Source organism: Sceloporus undulatus, chromosome 8 (assembly GCF_019175285.1).
Source record: "Sceloporus undulatus isolate JIND9_A2432 ecotype Alabama chromosome 8, SceUnd_v1.1, whole genome shotgun sequence".
Classification (NCBI taxonomy): domain Eukaryota; kingdom Metazoa; phylum Chordata; class Lepidosauria; order Squamata; family Phrynosomatidae; genus Sceloporus; species Sceloporus undulatus.
The window spans coordinates 23409252-23429372 of NC_056529.1; the positions used below are offsets into that span (position 1 = coordinate 23409252).

The 20121-nt window shown below is 59.3% G+C and overlaps 2 protein-coding genes across 7 annotated transcripts in view; one reads left to right on the top strand and one right to left on the bottom strand.

Moving 5' to 3' along the window:
• The first annotated feature begins 346 nt into the window (after positions 1-346).
• On the top strand, positions 347-3724 carry PAM16 (presequence translocase associated motor 16). 2 transcript variants are annotated; one of them, XM_042438511.1, is made up of 5 exons: positions 347-891; positions 973-1057; positions 1844-1983; positions 2871-2936; positions 3560-3724. In XM_042438511.1, exons 1-5 carry the CDS (start codon positions 889-891, stop codon positions 3614-3616), a joined length of 351 nt encoding a protein of 116 aa, XP_042294445.1. In that variant the 5' UTR covers positions 347-888; the 3' UTR covers positions 3617-3724. The 2 variants fall into 2 exon arrangements, with proteins under 2 accessions (XP_042294445.1, XP_042294446.1); XM_042438512.1 differs by having other exon boundaries at positions 555-891; positions 3610-3724.
• A 629-nt stretch (positions 3725-4353) lies between these two features.
• GLIS2 (GLIS family zinc finger 2) overlaps positions 4354-20121 on the bottom strand; it is a 22280-nt gene continuing 6512 nt past the window's right edge. For 3 of the 5 annotated variants that reach the window (XM_042438759.1, XM_042438760.1, XM_042438758.1), the window contains 6 exons: positions 9842-10108; positions 9534-9727; positions 8749-8925; positions 8496-8629; positions 7821-7939; positions 4354-7266 (listed from right to left, as the gene is read on the bottom strand). In XM_042438759.1, the coding sequence (XP_042294693.1) occupies positions 6437-7266; positions 7821-7939; positions 8496-8629; positions 8749-8925; positions 9534-9727; positions 9842-10043 (1656 nt within the window). In that variant the 5' untranslated portion in view covers positions 10044-10108 and the 3' untranslated portion in view covers positions 4354-6436. The other 2 variants (XM_042438757.1, XM_042438761.1) reach the window with 2 other exon arrangements.

Below are 20121 nucleotides of genomic sequence, written 5' to 3' on the forward strand. Positions count from 1 at the left end.
GGAATTTAGGCCTAAATACCATAAAGGCACCAGACCCCACCTGAACCTCGGAAGCTAAGCAGGGTCAGTTTGGACGGGGGATGATGCCAAGGGATGCCAGGTGCAGCTGGCTGCATTTTAGGGGACGAAGGGTCTGGCCAAACCCCCGGGGGAAAGTCGACAGGCGATTCCACAGAAGCTTTGCCTCTCGCCATCCTGGCCCTGCTCCAGGGTCCATTGGAGGTGGGCACTGGGCAGTGAACAAGCCTTCGCTCATCGCCTCACTGCCTTGGGCTGCTGATAGTAGGCCCTGAAACTGGCTGCTAATCGTCCAAGGCGCTTTCCAGAAGGGAGCAGCAGATGCCTCATCAGATGATAGAGCATCATTCAGAGGATGGCAGGCGGGGTCCATTCAAAGGCCTCCCCAGAAATCTCGGATGCCAAGCCTGGCCTCGAATGACGGGGAGCACCTTTCTCTAGCCGTCTCTCCGCCGCCCTTTGGACGATGCCGTCGTAGCTCATTCATCCTGGGGCTGCTTCAGCTTCCGAACGAGGCCTTGAAGGCTGAAGGCTTTGGAGCAGGATGGCATCCCGGGGAGCTCCTCCCGCCTCCATGGGAAAGGCCAGGCCCAGTCACGCTCTCTCAGCCTCCGGGGAGGAAGGGGCCCAGGGCCAGAGTCCCAAAGGAGCGGAAGTCGCCGGCCTTTTCTCTTCAAGGGCGCAGTTCTTGGAGGGAAGGATGGGTGCGACGCGCCCTCCGGCCGCCAGGGGCCGCGCTTCCTCTGCGGCTGCGGCTTCCGGCAGCGAGGCGGTCCTCTCCTTCCTTCCTTCCGCCCCGGCTGGCTCCCTCTCTGGTGCCTTAGCGGCCTCCAGGCCCTGGGGAGCCTTGGCCCTTCGCCGGACGGAGGGATGGTGAGTGAGCGAGCGAGCGAGTGGGTGGGAAGCCCCTCTCCTCCTGGGGCCGCTGACGCCCCCTTCTCCTTCCCTCCTCAGGCCAAGTACCTGGCGCAGATGCTGCTGGTCGGGGCGCAGGTGGTGGGGCGGGCCTTCGCCAGGGCGCTGCGGCAGGAGTTCGCAGGTGAGGAGGCCCTTGGAGGCAAGGCCAAGGCGGCGGGGTTGGGGGCTGCCCCTCTTTCGCCAGCGCCCTTGAGATCTGGAGGAGGGAGAGGCGGGCGGGCGGGCGGAAAGGCCCATGAACTAGGCTAAGCAAGTGAAGCCTCGGCTGGAGGAGGAGGAGACTGCGCCTCCTGCGAAGGCGGCAGTTCGGGGAGACAGGGAGGGCCTCCTGGGCCCCACGAAGAAGCCGCTCACAGCGGAGGGCCCGCGCCATCCGCCCTCGCCAGCCTCAGCAGCAGAGGCAGCCAGGCCCCGTGTCTGTCTCTCTTGGGGGTTGTCTGCTGTCTCTCTCTTGGGGGTGTCTGTCTGTCTCTCCTTGGGGGTGTCTGTCTGTCTGCTCTTGGGGGTTGTCTGTCTGTCTCTCTCTTGGGGGTGTCTGTCTCGTCGTCTCTTGGGGGTGTCTGTCTGTCTCTCTCTTGGGGGGTGTCTGTCTGTCTGTCTCTTGGGGGTTGTCTGTCTGTCTCTCTCTTGGGGGGTGCTGTCTGTCTGTCTCTTGGGGTGTTTGCTGTCTGTCTCTCTCTGGGGGTGTCTGTCTGTCTGTCTCTTGGGGGTGTCTGTGTGTCTGTCTCTTGGGGGGTGTCTGTTGTGCTCTCTCGGGGGTGTCTCTGGGGGTGGTGTGGTTGTGTTCTGCCTCCAGTTTGGCCTCGGGACGGAGGAGCGCTCAAGAGGACCCAGCGCCAGAGCCTTGCCCTCCTTCCCGGCTGGCGCTGCGCAAAGGGAGCCTGACCGCCTCCGTTCCTCCTAACAGCCAGCCAAGCGGCAGCCAACGCCCGCGGACAGACAGGCTCCCAATCCACCACCGCGGCCTCCAGCCTCTCTGGGATCACCCTCCAGGAAGCCCAGCAGATCCTCAATGTCTCCAAGCTCAACCCAGAGGAGATCCAGAAGGTGAGGGGCTCCAGAGCCCAGGCAGGAAGGAAGGACCCTGCCTGGCGCTGGGAAGCCCGCCTGGAGCCTCCCTGGGGCTCAGAGCGGCTGCCTCTGCTCCCGGGGCCCTCCGACTTCAACCCTTACAAGACTTCTTCCAGGAGAAGTCAGGATCCTCCAGTGAAGCTGTTTGGCACTAGAGTAATAAAAGACACCCACCCACACCCACCGCAATACACACATTGCGGGAACAACCACTGCTCCTCCCTGCCACATGGATCTCTTTCACACTGCACAGTTATAGCACCTTGACACCCCTTTTGCTGCCATGCCCTCCCCAAGGAATCCTGGGAGCTGTGTTTCAGGAGGTACTTAGAGAGACCTGTAGTGCCTCACAGTCTCCGGATTCCCTTGGAGGCAGCCGTGGCAATTCGGAGGAGAGTCCAAGTGTTCCACTTGTCCCATGGGAAGCAAGCCATGGCTTTAAAATGGGGGTAGTGCCCAAAAAGTCTGTCAGGGCCAATAACCAGGGCTTGGGGAAGTGACTTTGGGGGAGGCAACCTCCTGCCCAGAACTGGTCACTGTAGTTGCCAAAAGACATTTTTTCTGGTTGTGACAGTTATCTGTGGCAACTGAGGCAGACAGTATGACTGCAGATAACAGTTTCTGGGGGACAGTGGCTGAAGAACAGAGACTCAGACACACGTCCTGCTTGTGGACTTGCTGGAAACATTAGACTGGCTGCTAGAGAGGAGAGCTAGGCCTTGTGGATCTGATCCAGGGCGCTGTGCTCAGTGACCCCTCCCACTCCCCCCCCTGCAATGCTGTCCTTGCAGCAGAGTAATTGCTCATTTGGAGATGTTGCTAATTTGGTAACCGATGCTAATTAGTTGCTTTTTCCTTGGCAGAACTACGAACACTTGTTTAAGGTGAACGACAAGTCAGTGGGAGGCTCTTTCTACCTGCAGTCCAAGGTGAGCAGAGGGGGCCATGCCTTGGTGGGACTCGCTGGGCAGGTGGGTGGGCTGACAACCCCCAGCCACCTGTCCTGCGGCACTGGCTGCGGCCTCCTTCCATGGGTCTGGTTCCTGCCTTTCAGCCCCAGCAGCCTCAGAGAGAGAGAGGAGAGGTAAAACCCTCTTTGCTCCTGTCCCCACTTGCAAGTCCCAGGAGCCCTTCACCAACACTAGCCAATAGCAGGACATGCTGGGAACTGCAGTCAGACCGTACCTGGGTCACTTGGTTCACACCCACCTTGGCTTAGAGGGATGTGGAGAGATTTAAGCCTTCAACACCTGTGAAAAATAGGGAAATTGTCAAAGGTTCCTTGCAGGATGCTTTGTTCTGCTTCAGGAGTTTTCTGTGCCTCCTGCTTCCTCCTGGGTTGCTGGAGAGGCTGAATGGGGTGTCAGGGGATCAGAGATACCTCTCAAAGGCAGCCGCACTCCCACCGACCCCCTCCTCACCTTCAGGGGCCCCTTACCTGGTTCAAAGTGTGTGTGTGTCCGGGTTCCTTGCAAGGCAGTGGTGGGTAATGCCCTCTGGTGGTACAGACTGCCCTTGGCAGAAGGGATGACCCTACTCTTCCCCTCTGCAGCCAGACTGGCTCTTTGCCAGCTTTGCTTTGCCACTCCGCTCTCCCTGCAGGTGGTGAGGGCCAAGGAGCGCCTGGACGAAGAGCTGCAGATCCAGTCCCAGCACCACAGAGAACGAGACCCAGAGCACAAGCCAGGCACGTAACAACCTGGTCCCCCCCCCCCCCCCCCTCAAATAAAACCAGCCAAAAAAATACCCCTAGGGTACATTTGCTGGTGATCTTTGCTTTCTGTCATGGGGAGGGGGGAGGCAGAGCACATAACCACTGTTGCCCCTAGTTCTCTCTGGCCTCAGCCTAGACCATAACCCTAGTTAGGGGGCATGACTGAAGACCCTGGTTTCCTTGTAAATTGCTCTCAAAGCCTGGAGGAGAATCCTTTTCTCCCCCCCCCCCCCCCACCTGTGAATACATAACATTGCCCTACTGAATTCTGCATTCAATGTGTTGCTTCATTTCTGACTTACAGCGACCTCTGAGAAAGTGTAACTTGCCCAGGGTCACCCAATGGTTTTCCATGACTGAACAGACATTTGAACCTTGGTCTCTGCACACACTCAGACCATTACACCATGCCACCCCTCTTTGTTTCACACCAAAGTACTTTTTAAAACGTAGCCACTAATACTGGAGAAGTCAGAGCTCAAAAATGACACTGACCTCATTGGATCTCCTACTTTGCCCTCCATTAAGCCAGGGGAGAGGGAAACCCCTTATCTTCTTTTGCCATCCTACTAAGAAAGCCGAAGGGCACTCAGAAACTGCCAGCTAATTATAGTAACAACAGAATGCAGGAGTGTGTCTGGATTCACTTTTATTGTTTCAGTAAAATAACCAGTCCTCTTTCCCCAGGGCTGGGGGGGACCAGACAGTCGGTCATAGCTTATCTCTTTCTGCCTTAAACTATGCTAACAGTGATGGAGGGAGAAAGGGGGGGGGGACCCAACATAGAACTACAATCGAAAGGCACTTAGAAACTTTTAAAATACTGACAGCCCAAGGTGAGCGACAACAGACGGGGGAAAATGGAAGATAGGTATACACACCGGCTCATAGGCCTGGTCAGTCAGCAGAACATGCTGGGCCAGAAGTGGACCCGGGGAGGGTTTGCTGTGCCGCTTTTGGGCCTGGGCGTGTGCATTCAAACTGGTGCAAACTCCTGCCATGCTTTTGGGAGGCCAGCTCCCCTCGGCCGGTGGCACACAGTCCCAGGCTGCCATGTTAGGAATGGAGGGAATGGTTGGAGGGTGGCTGTTTGGAAGTTGCCCCCTTCCCCCCGACACCAAAAGTTGCAAGGGGCAGCAGCTGGTTGGGGAAAAGCCGTGTGGGTGGAAGCCCATAGCAGGGGTCCCACTGAGAAAGCGGGATGTGGAGAGGTACACAGGGACCCCCTTGTTCTGGGAGAGGGGATGGAAACAGTGAACCCCTGTCGAAACCAGGGCAGTCGAGAGGTAACATGGGCTTCTCCAGCCCCATAGACAGAGGGGCTTGAGCTCAAGGAGGAGCTTGTGACAAGACCACAGGTGAAAGGGGAAGGCAGGACCTTGTTGGGGGGAAGCAGCCAGATGGGGAGTCTCATCCCTCCGCACTCCGCCACCTCCTGGACCCAGATGACTCCCAGCCTGGGAGATGACCCACAGAAGAGCTGCCCCTGTGCCCCAGTCCTAGTCTCCCGGCCGCTTCTGCTGTGTAGCCTAAATTTACATGAGACACTGCTAGTAGGGGGAGTGAGTACGTACTTCAGTTCCTCCACGTCAGGGAAGGGGGTTGTGAGCAGCACAGCCAGGGCAGTGGGTGGCGTGCCTTGTCTTGGGGCAGGGACTGAGCCAGGACAGTCCCGGCCTCTTGCATTTGCAAAGCGAGTGAGGCTGTGGGGCTGGCCTTGGCAGAGAGCAGCTCCCTTTGTACAGAGCAGGGACAGCAAGCGCAGATTCCTGCCCCACAGCAGCAATTCCAGAATCAGCCCCCATTCCTCCTTCCCTGAGCTGCAGCAAAGTGGTGAAGGGAAAGGATCGCTAACGCAGGAGAATGCTGGTCCAGGGGGACTTTGCAGACAGGGAATGGGTGGGCAGGACAAGACCTTGGAGGAAAGGAAGGGAGGCCAACCATTTCTGGCCATCCTTGTTACTGGAAGATAGGCCAGGGAGAGGAGGAGGAGGAAAGGGTTGTAGTTGCCCTTCGCTGCTGCATTTCTCCCTGCAGGGAGGGACCTGGCCAAAAATGGTAAGAAAAAGCTGGTCCAGAGCCAGAAGCCACAGAAGGAGCCCTTTGGTCCAGTCATGTCCCTGGCATTGGAGGGGTGTCTTATGCATGCCTCCATTGGCAAAGTATCGCTGCCTCTCTCGGCAGATTAGGGGTCATGGTTTGCAGCTGCTGCTCAGGGAAATAGTGTTTATTGCTTTGCTCAGAAGAGGCAGGCTCCTCTGTCGTAAAGGGAAAAGAAGACCAAGGCTGGCTCCATGGCAAGGGAGGAAGGGGGGTGATATATGGGGCTGGGAGGCAGCTTTCTCTCCTAATCTGATGTTCCTTCTGTTAGGAATGAAGACAGCCATTTCAGAGGGTCTTTCCCACTAGACACCAGGAAGCTCATGCTGGGTTCTTAACCACCAAGCAGCTCAAAGGGGCTGCGAGGGGCCCTGCTTTGACCTAGAGAACCAAGGGGCCGTGGAACAACTCAGAGGCTGCAGGGGGGCTCCCAGGCCCATCAAATAACACCCATCCAGCGCTGATGGGAAGCATCAGAAAACAGAGACAACCAGCTCTGCCGGCTGTTTTCATGCCTAGAGGTCCAACAGAGCTGAGAGCTTCCTTGGGTTGGAAAGTGGAAACAGCAGGGTCCCAACACTCCTCCTCACCTTCGCCTTCCTCCTCCTCCTCCTCTCAGTTCACCACGGCTTGCTTTAGCAAAACAGAGCCTGTCGGGATGACCACCCAGCTGGGGGGCAAGGCCTCGGAGCTCCCCCCAGAATTCACACCGGTGGACAGGTCCAAGACCCCGCCCGGGAGCAGGGACAGGCCCTCAGAGGGGCTGGTGGGCTGCAGGCGGGCCAGCTCAGTCCTCTCGCTGGCCTCCTTGCAGCTCTGGGGGCCCAGAGTGCGTCCACCACTGCTGCCTTTCAGCAGCCTGGCTCCGTTTCCGTGGCCTCTCTCAACACTGGCCTTGGTGGAGGTGCCAGCCAGCAGGGACATGACGGGCAGCCCCAGACCACCAGCTGCGAAGGGGGAGGAGAGCAGGGGATTCTTGGCCAAGTTCAGGGGGGCCAGCACGGGGCTGGGAAGGCCAGCGATGGCCGCGGTGCCCAGGCTGGCACAGGCTAAGGTGCTGAGATCCAGGGGTGTCGGAGGGGCGAGAGGCAGGCCGGACAGGCCATGGGCACCAAAGAGGGCAGCGGCGGGATTGGGGATGATGAGCTGGGCACCACTGATGTAAGGTACATCACCCACAGCAGCGAGGGAGTCCTTGGCGGCGGCAGCAGCAATGGTGGGTCCCTGCAGCTTGAGGAGCTCCTGCTGATGTTGGGAGATGAAGTGCCCATGCGCCTTGATATGCTTGCGGAGGGAGCTGGGGTCTGTGTAGCGCTTGTGGCAGCCGGGCATCTTGCAGTAGTAGGGCTTGTCCACATAGTGGGTGCGAGTGTGCTTGAAGCGGTCGCTCGAGTTGGAGTAGCGCTTGTTGCAGCCTTCATAGGGACAGATATAGGGTTTCTCGCCTGGAGAGGGCACAGGTGGGAAGAAGGACCTGCGTGAGGGTTGGATGGCAGCAAAAACCTGGCGCAGGAACAGGGCAGGTCGCCCATCCAATGCCTGTAGTGGCATGGGCAGAGGGCAACCCACAAGTGCCATGCAGAGCCCCCTTGGGACCTGGGAAACTCATCCTTTGCTCCTCCAGGAGCAGTGGGCTTGCTATAACACCCCCAAGACTTTCCAAACCCCCAAACTAAAACTGGCACTGGGTGTTCGCAGCCTTTCATGCTTTGATGCCCCCACCCCAAAACCACTGGGATTGTTTGGACAGGCACAGCCTTCAGAGGGTCCTGTGGGCAGACAGATAGCCCAAGAACATGCCCACCCTGTAGAATATGAAGAAAACTTAAGCTGGGGGAGGCATTGCTGACCCCTTTGTTGCTCCTTCAAATACCTCTCCCGTGTGCCCCCCATCTATGCCCAACTCCTCCCTGCCAAAACAGAGGCACAGGTGCCAGCCTTCCAGACCTGCCCAAAGCAGGATGCCAGCGGCTGAAGCTGCATGCTCCTCAAGGCTCACCTGTGTGTGAGCGGTTGTGGATCTTCAGGTTTTCCAGTCGGGAGAAGCTCTTGTTGCAGGTGGGGCAGCGGTGGGGCTTCTCGTTGGTGTGGGTGCGGATGTGGATCAGCATCTTGTACCTGCAGTCAGAGTGGGGAAAGAGCCCATGGGGATGGGAACGAGGCAGCCGTGGGGCACCCCTTCCTCCTCCCACCTCCCTCAATCACTACTCTTCTGTCTCTTCAAAAAGGGTGGGCAAACAGTGGTCCAAGGCCTGTCCTTCAGATCCCCTCTTATTCTGGAAGCTAAGGAGGGTCAGGCCTGGTTAGGACTTGGATGGGGGGCCCCAGGGAATGGCAGGTGCTACAGGCAATATTTCAGGAAAAAGCCATGACAACCTCCCCTGAGCACTCCCTTTAACAGGGTGCTTAATGCTTATATATTGTCTTGGCTAGGCTGCAAGCTGCCCCAGTCTTGCATTGGGAGAAAAGCAGGAGAGACCTTAAAGAAAGAAAGAACTGCTGGAGGGTCAGGAATTCCCCAGAATCGCCAATCCTCGAGGCCAGCATAGGAAAGAGGCCAGCTGGATCTCCACACTTCCCTTGCTCTGCCTCAGGATTTTGGCCACCATCCACCTGCGCATTTTCACCCAAAAAGCACATGTGCCAAAGTCTGTGCAGCAAGGGATTGGCTTACCTGGCATTAAAGCCCCTGCCATGGCGGGCACAGCCCTCCCAGTGGCAGCAGTAGCCAGCATCCTTCTCGGGCTTGACGTGGAAGTCGTTGACATGGTCCACCAGGTCTTGCAAGAGGTCAAAGAGTTGGTTGCACTGCAGGGAGGGAGGCAGAGAGGGGACAGCCACATTAGTGGGGCAGGGGCTCTGCATCTGGGCCCTGGGAAGCCCAGGACCTCCCTGCCCTGATCCAGGCCTGGGCTGGCTCTGCTCACCTTGGACCACTGGCACACCAGCTGCTTCTGCAGGGGCAGTTCTGGGGAGAGCCGCTTGTCCTTGGGGGGCGCCAGGAAGGCTGAGGTGGGCAGGCGCAAGGCGCCCCCTGAGCTTAGGGGCAGGAAGACCTGGAAGGAGCTGCGGAGACTGTTGATGTAATGCAGGGAGTGAAGATCCTGGGTAGAGGAGGAGAGAATAGGTTTGAAGGCGGCACCTTCTGCCATGGGATGGCTGTGGAAGAGCCCTGGATGGCAAGCAGTCGGGCTGCTATGGGGCAATGAAGACTGCCCAGGCTGAATGCCATGTTCCCCGCATCCACCCCCAAGTCCTTCCCTCTAGTCTCCCCACCCCAAGGGATTCTGGGGCTGCCAGACCCTGGGGGCAAGTGGTGGGACTGGACTGTAATCCCCCTTTTTAGGGATGTTCCCATGTGGATGTAGAGGGGATGTCGCAGAGCACCAAAGGGAATCCCGTCAAAAACAACCAGAGATGTGTCTCCATACACTTGGCCTTGGCTCTGCTTTGTGGCAAGATCCATGGTTCAGCTGCATGCCGGAGAAGATGGGGGGGGGGCTTTATAATGGAAATGGCCCCTGCCTGTCTTGGGCCTCACAGGGGAATTGTGAGGGAGGACACCAAGGGGACCCTGAAGCACTCAGCCATTTCTGGTCTCCTATCTGAATAGTAAGACAGGCGGCAGTGCAACCTGAAAGCCCTTTGCTGGAAAAAGAGGGGGCTCCTTGTCCCTCCCATTCTGACCCCCCCCCCAGCCCTCTCAACTCACCCGGAGGGTAGAGGAGGATGAGGCCGTGCCCCCCAGCTCCCCTCCGCTCTGCCTGTCGGGGGAGAGGGAAGTGCTGCCGCTGGGGGAGGAGTCCAAGGCTGGTGGAGGTGGTGAGGGGCTGAGGTCGATGGTGGGTGGCGAGGGGAAGGTGGTGTCCCTCTTGTCGCGGTGGCATCTGGAGTGCGCAAAAAGGCCTGCGAAGGGAGGGAGAGGCTGGCATGGATGGGGAGCACTGCCCCCCAACTCACCCCACAGTTTCACCAGGACCCCCATCCCACCTTCCCTTTCTCCCCAGGTGGGACACTCACTGTCAGTTGGGGAGCGGGAGCCGCTGAGGCTGACCACGGGGGTCCCTTCCTCTTCCTCTTCCTCCTCCTCCTCTGTGGTCTGGAGGTCCTGGCGGAGGGTCTGGTGCCTGACGCTACCCAGGGTGCGGTCACCCTTCTCTCGTGCCGCTCGGAGTTTGGAGATGCTCAGCTTGAGGTCGAGGGGCTCATCCAGGGAATGCATGGCGAGGGGACTGGCCACTCTTGTCGGGGAGGGGAGGTTAGACAGAGTTTCAGGGGTCCCTCAACCTGGAAGAGGGGGAAATAAGAGAAAAGAGGCTGAGGAAAATGGGATGCCCAAGACACCCCACACCTCCATGCCCACATGACGTGGGGCTCTGGATATTAAGACCCCTGTGGATCCTTGGACGCAAAGAATCCGTGTCGACAGACAAACCTGCTGCAGAATATACATTTGCTGGACTTGGAAAGGGGGAGGGGGTGAGACCACCTCCACCAGCCCACTCCTGCCCCCCCATGTGGGCGTGGGAGAGCCCTTTGCCCCCGGCAAAAACTAGCACCCAAGCACAACCGAGACTCAATCCAGTCCTGGACAGAGGAGCAACAATGCAACCTCATGACAGAGATGCCTTCAGTTCTACGCAGGGCCTGAAGTCCCCAAAATCATGGAAGCCCATGGTCATAGGGTCAGGCCTCTCAGCCCAAAGTGGAGGCTGGGGCTCCAGACGGAGCTAGGAAAGGGCAAGGGGGCCATGCGGACGTGTCCTTATTCATGTGTTTGTGTTTTGGGATGGGACGCCCAGGCACCCACCCAGGCTGGGCCTGGACTGGACAATACCAGCCTGCAGAGTCAGAAGTGGCATGGCTCTTCTGAGTTACTTGTAATTTTGCTCTTGGGCATGTTTCCCTTTTGGGGGGTAAAGCCGGAGCAAAACGCCAGGCCTTTCCCCAACCCCAGAGCATGAACAACAGTGGCGGCATCACATGCGCCTTGACTTGCCGGCCAAAGGGCCCTTCTGGTCTCTTTCTTGATTGGCCGGCAGGGACAACCACCTCCCCACTGTCTGGGAAGGATATTTGCCCCAAGCAAGCAGCGGGAAGGAAAAACAACCCAGGGGAGCCTGGGCCAGTTGTGTAACCATTGCTGCCCCTCCTTCTGCTCCTGGCAAGCGAAGAGAGGAGTAAGGGGCATCGATCCAAGGGACGTCCGTGGCCAGGATCTGGGGGGGGGGGCTCTGCAAAGGCTGGGCTTTGGAGGGCTGCCTGCAACAGCCAGGACAAATAAGGGCCGCCCGAATTGCTGGCTCCAAGGGCCCCTCTTTCTCCGTGCCCAACTTCCCCACAGCTGCCCTCCCTGTGACCCTTTCTCGGCATTAGCACCTGCGCTGGCACAGCCACCTGGGCACCCGGAGGCCAGCGGAGGGTAATTATTCTTCCGTAAAGAATGTAAATGGCATAAATCAATCTCCACCAGCTCAACTGAATGTTTTGCACATACTGACCAGTGTCCTGTTAGTGACGTACGCCACCAGAATGCCAACTCATACTTCCACCTACACTTTTTGGTCATTGTGGAGGTTTGTATTCCCCACCATCACAGCCAAAGCACACACCCCAACTCACCATGTTGCTGCCCTGGCACCCCCAACCACCACCCCAAGTCTGATGGAGATGGGGCTGTTTCAGAGAAATACTGGGGTGAATAACATTCACCCCAATAACATTCCCAGGAGTCAGGTGGCGCTCGGTGGAAGGTGTCCTTAGTCTGCACCTGCCCAGCCGCAGAATGGCCGTGGGGTGACCACAGCAGCCGCAGCCGCGGAGGAAGGAGCTGTGGGGCTGGTGGGAACCTGGGGGTCCCTGGCGGAGTCTTGCCTGCAGACCTCTCATGCCACTCGCTGGGCACAATCCTGGCCACTCTGAGGATATGCACAGGCTCTGCATAAATGAGGCAGCTTTGCACAAACTGCTGCAAACACTGAGGTGGCACACAGACCCATCTCAAGAAAAGAGGCCCAGAGATGTTTTGGTACATCAAATGTAGCTTTCCTTCACAACAACTGGCTTGTGGCATTTTGTATGTAGCTGTCTCATTTATTCATTTATATATAAATGTTTAATTACTAGCACTGATTTATTTTAACTACTTTTAATTCTTTATGGGATTGTTACTTTCATGGTCTACCAGTTGTTACCTTGGCAGCCTTCTTCCCTTTTTGTTGTTGAGTGTCATATCAGTGCAGTGCAAAGCCAAGGGGCTGGGGCTGCTTCTTCCTGGGCTGTGAGGGTTTCCACTCCCCCAGCAAGACAGGAGAGTCTTCAGCGCCCTCTGTTCCCTACTGGGAGGCACACTGCCCCTCCCAGAACTATGTGTATGTTCAGGGGGGCCCTCTGTCTCTCCTTCCCCTCCTCCTACTCAGAGAATCCAGGGGCCTGGAGGAAGAGGAGGAGGGCGGCCGGCTGGCCAGCTGGGACTTCCATGTCCCACTGGGGCCTGGCTGGGCAGGTGACTGAAGCTTGGCTCCCAGGGGGGTAGCCATGGCTGCCCCCTCGATGGCCCCTTTCCGCTTGCCTGCCCCAGCCAAGCCCTGCAGCTCCTGGCACCGAATGGAGGAGGAAGCGTCTGGGGCGGAGGCCCTTCCTGAACAACCCCCACCTGGCCACAGCCAGCCTTGGGGCCCCCCAGACTCAGCCCACCCACTTGCCCTCCTGGCACAGATGGGCAGGATGCTGCTGCCCGCCCTCCCTGTCCGCCTTGCCTTGCCTTGCCTTGCCTTGCCTTCCTGCCAGCCAGGCCTGGCTCAGGGCCATGGCAGCTCAGACGCACAGGAATGCAGGAGCACTTCCCTGGGAGTCCACATGGGGGGCCAGGACGGGCAAGGCAAGAGGGGCACCCACTGCCCCAGGGCACGCCCCATCCACCAAAGCAGGGCCCCTTGCTAGCCTGGCTTTGGAAAGAGGAGGAAGACCCCGGCAAGGAAAGGAAGGGCTCTCCACCTTTGACCCTCTCCTCCACGGTTGGACCTCAGCTCCCAGAAGCCCCCAGCCAGCCAGTCTGTGGCCTGTGTTTGGGGATGCTGGGAGCTGAAATCCCAAAAGGAAAAGAGCAAGGGCCAAAGATGAGATCCTGGACTTTGCCCCTCTCCCCTCCAGGTCTGACCCCTTGCTGCCCCTCTTTCCCAGCCCCTAACAGTGGGCAAGGCTTTTCAGTGGGTTGTCAACTGTCCCCAACAATAACAGCAGCAGCAGCAGCATGGAAAAAAGGGAGAGGGGGGGTCTTGTTCTCAATGCAGAGGAAAGAACAGCTGCAAGGCCCCTCAGGAGCCTTTTGGGGAAACCGCTTTGCAGGAAAAGACACCTATTTTCTTCACAGAAAAGGTTGTTCCTGCACCAAATCCAATGCTTCCTGTGCGATGCTTGGGGTCTTTCTTTAAGAACGCCCTTTTTCTAGACAAAACAGAACACACCTTTTCTGTAGCAATGAAAAAAGCCTTGTATTTTCCCCACAAGGGAATTTTTTCCTAACAAAGTCCTGCATTTGTGGTGAGAAACTGCCCAAGTCCTTTGCATTTGTGCAGAGTGGGGAGAAAACAGCTGAAGCCACTCTTTGTTCCTGAGGCATGGAGCCAGGGAAGCCTCCCACCCTAAGCCAGACTCTGGGAGCCCAGGCTTCAAAGGAGGGCCAAAGAGATGCCCCCCACCCCACAACTCGAGCCCTGCCCTGGCCACCTTCCACACCAGCCCTGCAAGGCTTGCCAGGGGGGCGGCAGCTGGCATAGAGGTACCCATCTGCAGCTCTTGGAAAAGGACCCCAGGCTCACCCCTTGCACACTTGCATAGGCTAATGTTTTGCAGTCTCCCATCACTCTGGGCAAATGGGGTGCGATCTGGGGCTAAAGGGAGCCCCACAGCTCAGCCTGACAAGGGGGGGTCCTCTTTTGGCCCTCAATGCTGGACAAGACATCTGGATGGGGGTCTCCAGGTGGGAGCCACAGCCAGACCCCCCCCCCCCCCCCCCTTCAGGGGGGGTTGGAGGGGTCGCCCAGGGGGGGGGGGCGGGTCCGGGCCTCTCTGGGACCCCTCCCCCCCCCCCCCCAGTAATGCCAGTGGCCTCTGACTGGATTCCTGAGCTGCTTCTCCCAGGAGCCAGTCTGGGTGGGGCTCCCTGGATGGGAAACAGCCTCCCCCCCTGTCGGCCCCATCCCTCCCTCCCTCCTTCCTTCCCTCCCCAAATTGCAGCAGCTGCCAAACCAAACTCAGCCCAGAGCACCACATTCCTGGGAAAGAGACCTTCCCAGAATCCAGAGGAACCGGAACAGCCAGAGACCCACTCCTTCCAGAGCCCCACCCGTGGGTCAGGGCAGCCGGTTGCGAGTGCGAAAGGGGCGGGCGAGGCGGGCAGATAGCCCTGCAAACCCACAAAAGTGGGAGCCAGCACCCAGCCCCCCTCTGCGGCCCAGGAGGCCCCCAACGCCCCTCCAGGGTTGGCCTGCAGCTCCCAAACATCGGCTCCTGACCTTTGACCTGGAGGGACCCCCACACCCATTCCTCCTCAAGACCTAAAGAAAACAGAATGGCCAGCAAAGCTTCACATCTGGAGGCTTTTCAGTGCTTTTAGAAACATCTCCGGCTGGGTTTTGCTCATTGGGGGCAGGGAAGGGCCGGGGGCTGGCTGGGAGACCCCACCCCACGGCCCCTTGAGCTTCAGCAGGGGCAGCCCCACTGCGCAACCTCTTCTGCACCAACAACCCAAGAGACCCACAGCCTCCCCCCCAAAAAGAGGCCACACTTCCATCCTGCCCTGACTCACATTGCCCCTCGCCAAGGCTGGACTGGATGTGGTCAGGAAGCCGCCAAAACATACACCCAACTCCTTGGTCTGAAGTCAGCCTCCTCTCCCTGGCGCAGTGGCCGGCTCTGGCGACTGGAGGGATCCCCTCCAAGTGGCCACGCCAAAAGAGAAAATCTTTTAACAGAGAGAGGGAGAGGGAGACTTGCTGGTGACACTGGGACCCCAAGAAGCTCTTGCTGACTATGGCAGGCTGGTGGGGTCTCTCCAGAAGGCCAGCCATGGCCAGAGGTCTGCGCCCATCCTCCAAGGAGCCTTCCTCTCAAGGGTGGCTCACACTGGAGAGGGCCTTCTCACCAGTTGCACAGTGCCTTCACCTGGGACTGGCACCAGGGCCATTCTGGTGCCAAGTGGAAGCATGGCTTTGATTGAAAACTTTCTGGGGGGTGTAAATGATTTTCTCCAGTTTGCACATGTGTTACAGTCACCATTATTTTAAATGGTTTTAAACTGTCTGGTTTTGAGGGACAAACAATTTAATCAGAATTAAAATCGCTTATTTGCTAAATCGATGTTATTATGTGCCAACACCCAGAGATCCCCAGTTCTAAATATCCTAATAATGGTAAATAAACAGCAATAATAGCAGCTTGCTCCTTTGGAAGCCAAGTTCTCTTGCAGACACCCGCCTTGCACCCCTCTGACCTCTCGGCCATGAAAGGGGCCCCCAAGACCTCAAAATGGCAGACAAGACACCTCTCTCTGTAAGTGGGTGAAGCACCATGCTGAGCCTGCATCCCAAGCCTTGCACCCCTGTGGCCTCATTTAGGGGGCTGGGGGAAGGCCCTGCTTCCATTCCCCCCCTCCAGTTCCTTGGGGAGGTTTGCTGGCTTCTCATCCCGGCCCTCTCCTTGCCCCTCTGGGCCTCCAGCGGAGACTCTGTGCCCACTTCTCACCCTCAGGGCCAGCCGGCCATAGCTGCTAAGCCACATGCCCTTGGTTGCCCCCGTTGCTTCATCCCAGGGATGTGTGGCCCCAGCTGGCACTACCCAGCCGCAGTGGCCCACCTCTTTCTGGGGTGGCCAAACAAGCAGAGCACTGGCAGTGGCAACTGCACAACCTCCCCCTCCCACTAGGTCTGCTCCCTGGGGGGGGGGGGCTGAAGCTGTAGTCCTCCTTATGGGGGGTGGGATTGGGTGGCCCCTCCCTCAGGCCCCCAGGTGTGCCCCAAAGAGAGCCTTGGTATCAGACAGCTGTTTGGGATGGAAACCCCAGAGCAGAAGGGTGCTGGGCCTCCAGGGAGGGGCTCTGTAGCATATACCCCCCCCAACAGAGGAGCCAAGGACAATGCCCAGAGGCGGGGGGGGGGAGGAGGGCTCTGTGCCCAGATGGCAGCCGTGCCAATGTCAATGGCTCCTCTTCCTGGACTTGGCAAGGCCTGGCTGCCCCCCCCCTCCCCGCTGCTGCCCAGGGCACCTGCCTCCTCTTCCTCCTTCCCTTCCTTTCCCTTGGTGCTCATCAGAGCGCAGCCGCCACCTCAGCATCATGGCCAGGCCGCCTCTCAGCCTCCTCTTCCATGGCCAGGGCCTTCGCCTGCGCTGCTGCTGCAAGACGTGCGGAGAGGGAGCCAGTGGTATCCTGAGCATTTCTTCCACCTGGGCAGCTGCCAAGGGAGCCTGCCAGGCCCCAAGCTGTCTGCAGAGACGCAGCTGCGATGCAGCGCCAGCCAGAAATAGTTGGGGGGGGAGAGAAAGGGTGGGAAAGGCCCTTGGGGGGGATTGAATTAACCCACCCACCCCCCAAGCTGTGGGGGGGGCAGAGGGTATGACTGCCACAGGGAGAAAACACTGGCCTGCCCAGGCCACAAAGAGGGAGGGAAAATGGCAGAGAAAGGGGCCAGGCCTTGTGTGCCAGCCATGACCAGGGAAGCCTCCCAGGGGTCAGAAGAAACCTTCCCCAGCTTGCTCCATGATGGGCAGAGAGGGGGGCACCCTCCCACACAAATACGCAAAGTCCCTCCCTGGAGGCACCGAGGAAGGGGCCAAACCCCAGAGGCAACAGGGCTTTGCCAAAAAGGATCTCCACATCCCCTGGGACAATGGGAGCGGCACAGAGCCCTAGGTTCAAATCCTCCTTCCACCCTCAATAAACAGACCATTCTCCCAGCCTAACCTCCACCTCTTCCAAGACCAGGCAGAAGCTAAAGTGGAAGTTGGGGGGCATAGGACAGGGAGATGCCACCAGAAGGACAGACGGGGACAAAAGTGTGGGCTATAATCATCCGACACTCTCACACAGAGATGCTTTTCTCTATTAACAGCAAGGCTACTGGTGCCCTGGAGGGGGCAGGCGGTGCCCTCCCTGTCTTAAGGAGCGGGGCAGGGGGCAAGAAGAGGGAGCATGGACACCCGCTTTGCCAGAGGCCCTGCAATCCCACCTGCTTGCAAATGCAAATGCACCCCATGGCAGCATCAGGGGAAAGGGCCAGGGGGGGCACAGGGTCTGGACACTGGCCTACCTGGCAGCACCCCAAGGCTTGGCCCTCTGCCCACATTTTCTTCCACAGCACAAAAACTGAAAGCCTCATTCTTCCCGCAAAAAGCAGCACCCTCATTCTGAAGATGCTCCAGAAGGCGCACTGGAAGGCGCAGGTTTGCCACCTGTAAAGCTCCCAGAGGTTCCAGCCCAATGTCTCACGCATTAAAAGAGACCCACCAAGAACATTGTCCACCGCAACCTGAGTTCTTCCCCCAGAGGAAGAGGGAAAGGTCAGGGGCTTTTGTGGGTCTGCTTCATTTCTTATGGGGGGGGGGGGTGGTCTGCAAACAAAAAACCTATTTTGCACAAAATTGGGTTTCTCACAAGACACCACATTTTGTGCCAAAAACGGATGGAAAGCCTATTTTGTGCGCAAACCACCACCTTTATGACATTTTCACAAAAGGCCCAATATTTGAAAGATGCTCCAAAATGTACACAAAACAGGCCCAGTTTCAGTCAGGAAGGAGAAAGGCTTTGGGCTTTTTAGTTGTCGAGTGTGAGAAGCAAACAGACAAAGCCGTCCCTCTCAAATGGTCCCACACAGGGCCACCATCCTCCCTCCGCTCCTGCGTGCCAACACATGCCAAGGCAGGCGCCACCCCCGCCAGACCCTCTTGGGAACCCATGCGCCCCACACAAAGGGACCAGCCACGAAGCCCAGTTTGCAAGGCTGAGCCCAGTCCCTGCCACTGGCCAAGGACACAAATGCACCCAGAGAGAGATACCCAGCCCTTGCCCTGAAGCCCCCGCCTTGAGAGAGGCGGGATAGAAGAGAAGAATAACAACAATAACAATAACAGCAGCAACAGGGAAACACTTCCGAGTTTAGGGGAAAACTTTTATACAATGCAGAACAAACCAAAACAGAAGGAAGGAGGCTTTCCTCTGCCTGCCTTCTTTCCTTCCTTCCTTCCTTCCGGCGCTGAGCCTCAAGGGCCACCCGGAGAAAGGGCTCTGCCGCTCCTTCAAAGAGAAGGAAAAGGTGCCTCGGGACCTCCCTGCCCCACGATGCCCCCAAGGCGGCTTCCTTTGAGAGGGCATCCATGAGGAGCCCCCTTCGCCTCCTGCCCCATGCCTCCCAGTGCATCCCTGGCTGCCCAGCTATGCCCGTCCAAAGGGCAAAGGGGTCCCATTCGCCCCAGTGGCCCTAGCCCCAAACTCCCCATGGCAGCCCTCTCCCCGGGTCCCTCTGGGCACCTTTGGGGCAAGGAAGGGAGAGAGAGGCGAGCTGGAGGCCAGCTGGCAGAGGGAGCCATGCCAGGAGGCTGAAAGGGCCCCTTTGCCCTCCTGGGGCCCAGCTGCACTTGGGGCCACAAGCCCTGCCCCCCGCCCTGCCTCCTCTTGGGGGAAAGGAGAAGGGGCCTCGGGCTGGAAGAAGGGCTAGCCCTGGCCAAGGACTGAAGCCCCCCCCAAAGGAGGGGCCTTTGGGGTGAGTGACAGCTGCCATGTTTTTTGTCCTGCTGCATTCCTGGGGTGCCCCTGAGAAGCCCCAGGGAGAAGGGCCCCCGAGGCTTGCCCCACTGGCCAGGCGGGCTTGGGGCCCCTCCCCACAGCCCCCTTCCTCCCCAGGGCTCTCGGACTGGTTCTGCGTAGCCCTGGCCCACCCCTCCCTCGGCCTACCTGGCAGGGCTGTTGGAGGCGGAGGCCGGGCGGGGAGAGCCCCTGCAGCCCTTCCATAGCAAACCCTGGCAGGGGAGAGATGCAGCCCCAAGGATCCGGGGAGGGCTCAAAGGGGCCCTCTGCACACGCCCAGAGGCACCCCCCACCCGGGAGGCCTCGCCCTTTCCTCCTCGGGGCCCGCCATGCCGGGGCCTGCTTGCTTGTTTGCAGGAGGGGGCTTGGGGTCGAGGTCCGAAGCCGGAGGGAGGCCCTCCTGGGAGGACAATGGCGCCTTGCTCACCTGGGGCCTCTTTGTCCGGGGCTCCTCCTCGGGGGCTCAGCGCCGCCTCCTTCTGGCCCCTTTGGCCGAGCGCTGGCCCTTCCGCCTCCCGCTTCGACGGGGCCGCCACATCTGCGCCTCCGGAGCGGAGGAAGGGAGGAGGAGGGGGCTCCGAGAGGCAGAGGAGGAGAAAGGGAAGAGAGGGAGGGAGGGAGCAAGGAAGGACGGAAGGGGGCACTCGGCTCGCCGCTCTTCGCGGGAGGGAGAGAAGGAAGGAAGGAAGGAAGGAAAGAAGGAAGGAGGAGAGGAGGGGAAAGGCGGGGGCGGAGGGGCGCCTCCCTCCCCCTCTCTCTCTCTGGGGGCGGGGCTTCTGGCCAGGGGGCGGGGCGAGTGACCGTCTAGTGACCACCAGTCCAGCTGAGCCCAGCCCAGTCCGGAGGGAGCCTGCTGCCGGCCAAGAGCAGCCGCAGGAAGGGCAGCGCCAGCAGAGACCGGGGGAGGGGGGGAGGCCAGCCCAGCCCAGCCCAGGCGCCCCTCGAGGCCCTTCTTCTTCTGACCCCTTGGGCCCCCCCAAAAGGAGAGACCCCCCTGGGAGACCCCAACCTCCGCCCGCCGGACTGAGCTCTTTGGCAGGGAGGCCCTGGCCCCTTTGCTCCGCTGGGCAGCGAGGCATCGGAGCCCAGAGACGAAATACAGGGCAGGGCCTTGGCCAGGACTGGCGAGACCGGGCGTCTCCAGAGGATCCCCACCGGCTCTGGGGCCTGATGGGTCTGGGGGGGTCCCTGCTTGGTCCCAGTCCCTCCTGCTGGCTCCCCCTGAGAGACCCTTCCCAGGGCTGGGTCCCCTCCGAGGGGGGCAGGCGGGGCTCCTTCCGGACTCCGGATGCCTGGGGGGGGGGGAGAGAGAGAGAGAGGGAGGGCAGGGGGCCAGGGAGGAGGCCTTCTTGGACCCCGCCCAAGGCAAACGCCCCTCTGAGGCCAGGAGGGGGGCTGGGGGTGCTCCCTCTCGCCCCCTGCCACACCCTCTTCCCCTCCGGAGGGGGGCTTTTCTGAGTCCAGAGGCTGACCCTGCGAAGAAGGGGGCCTTGGGGGG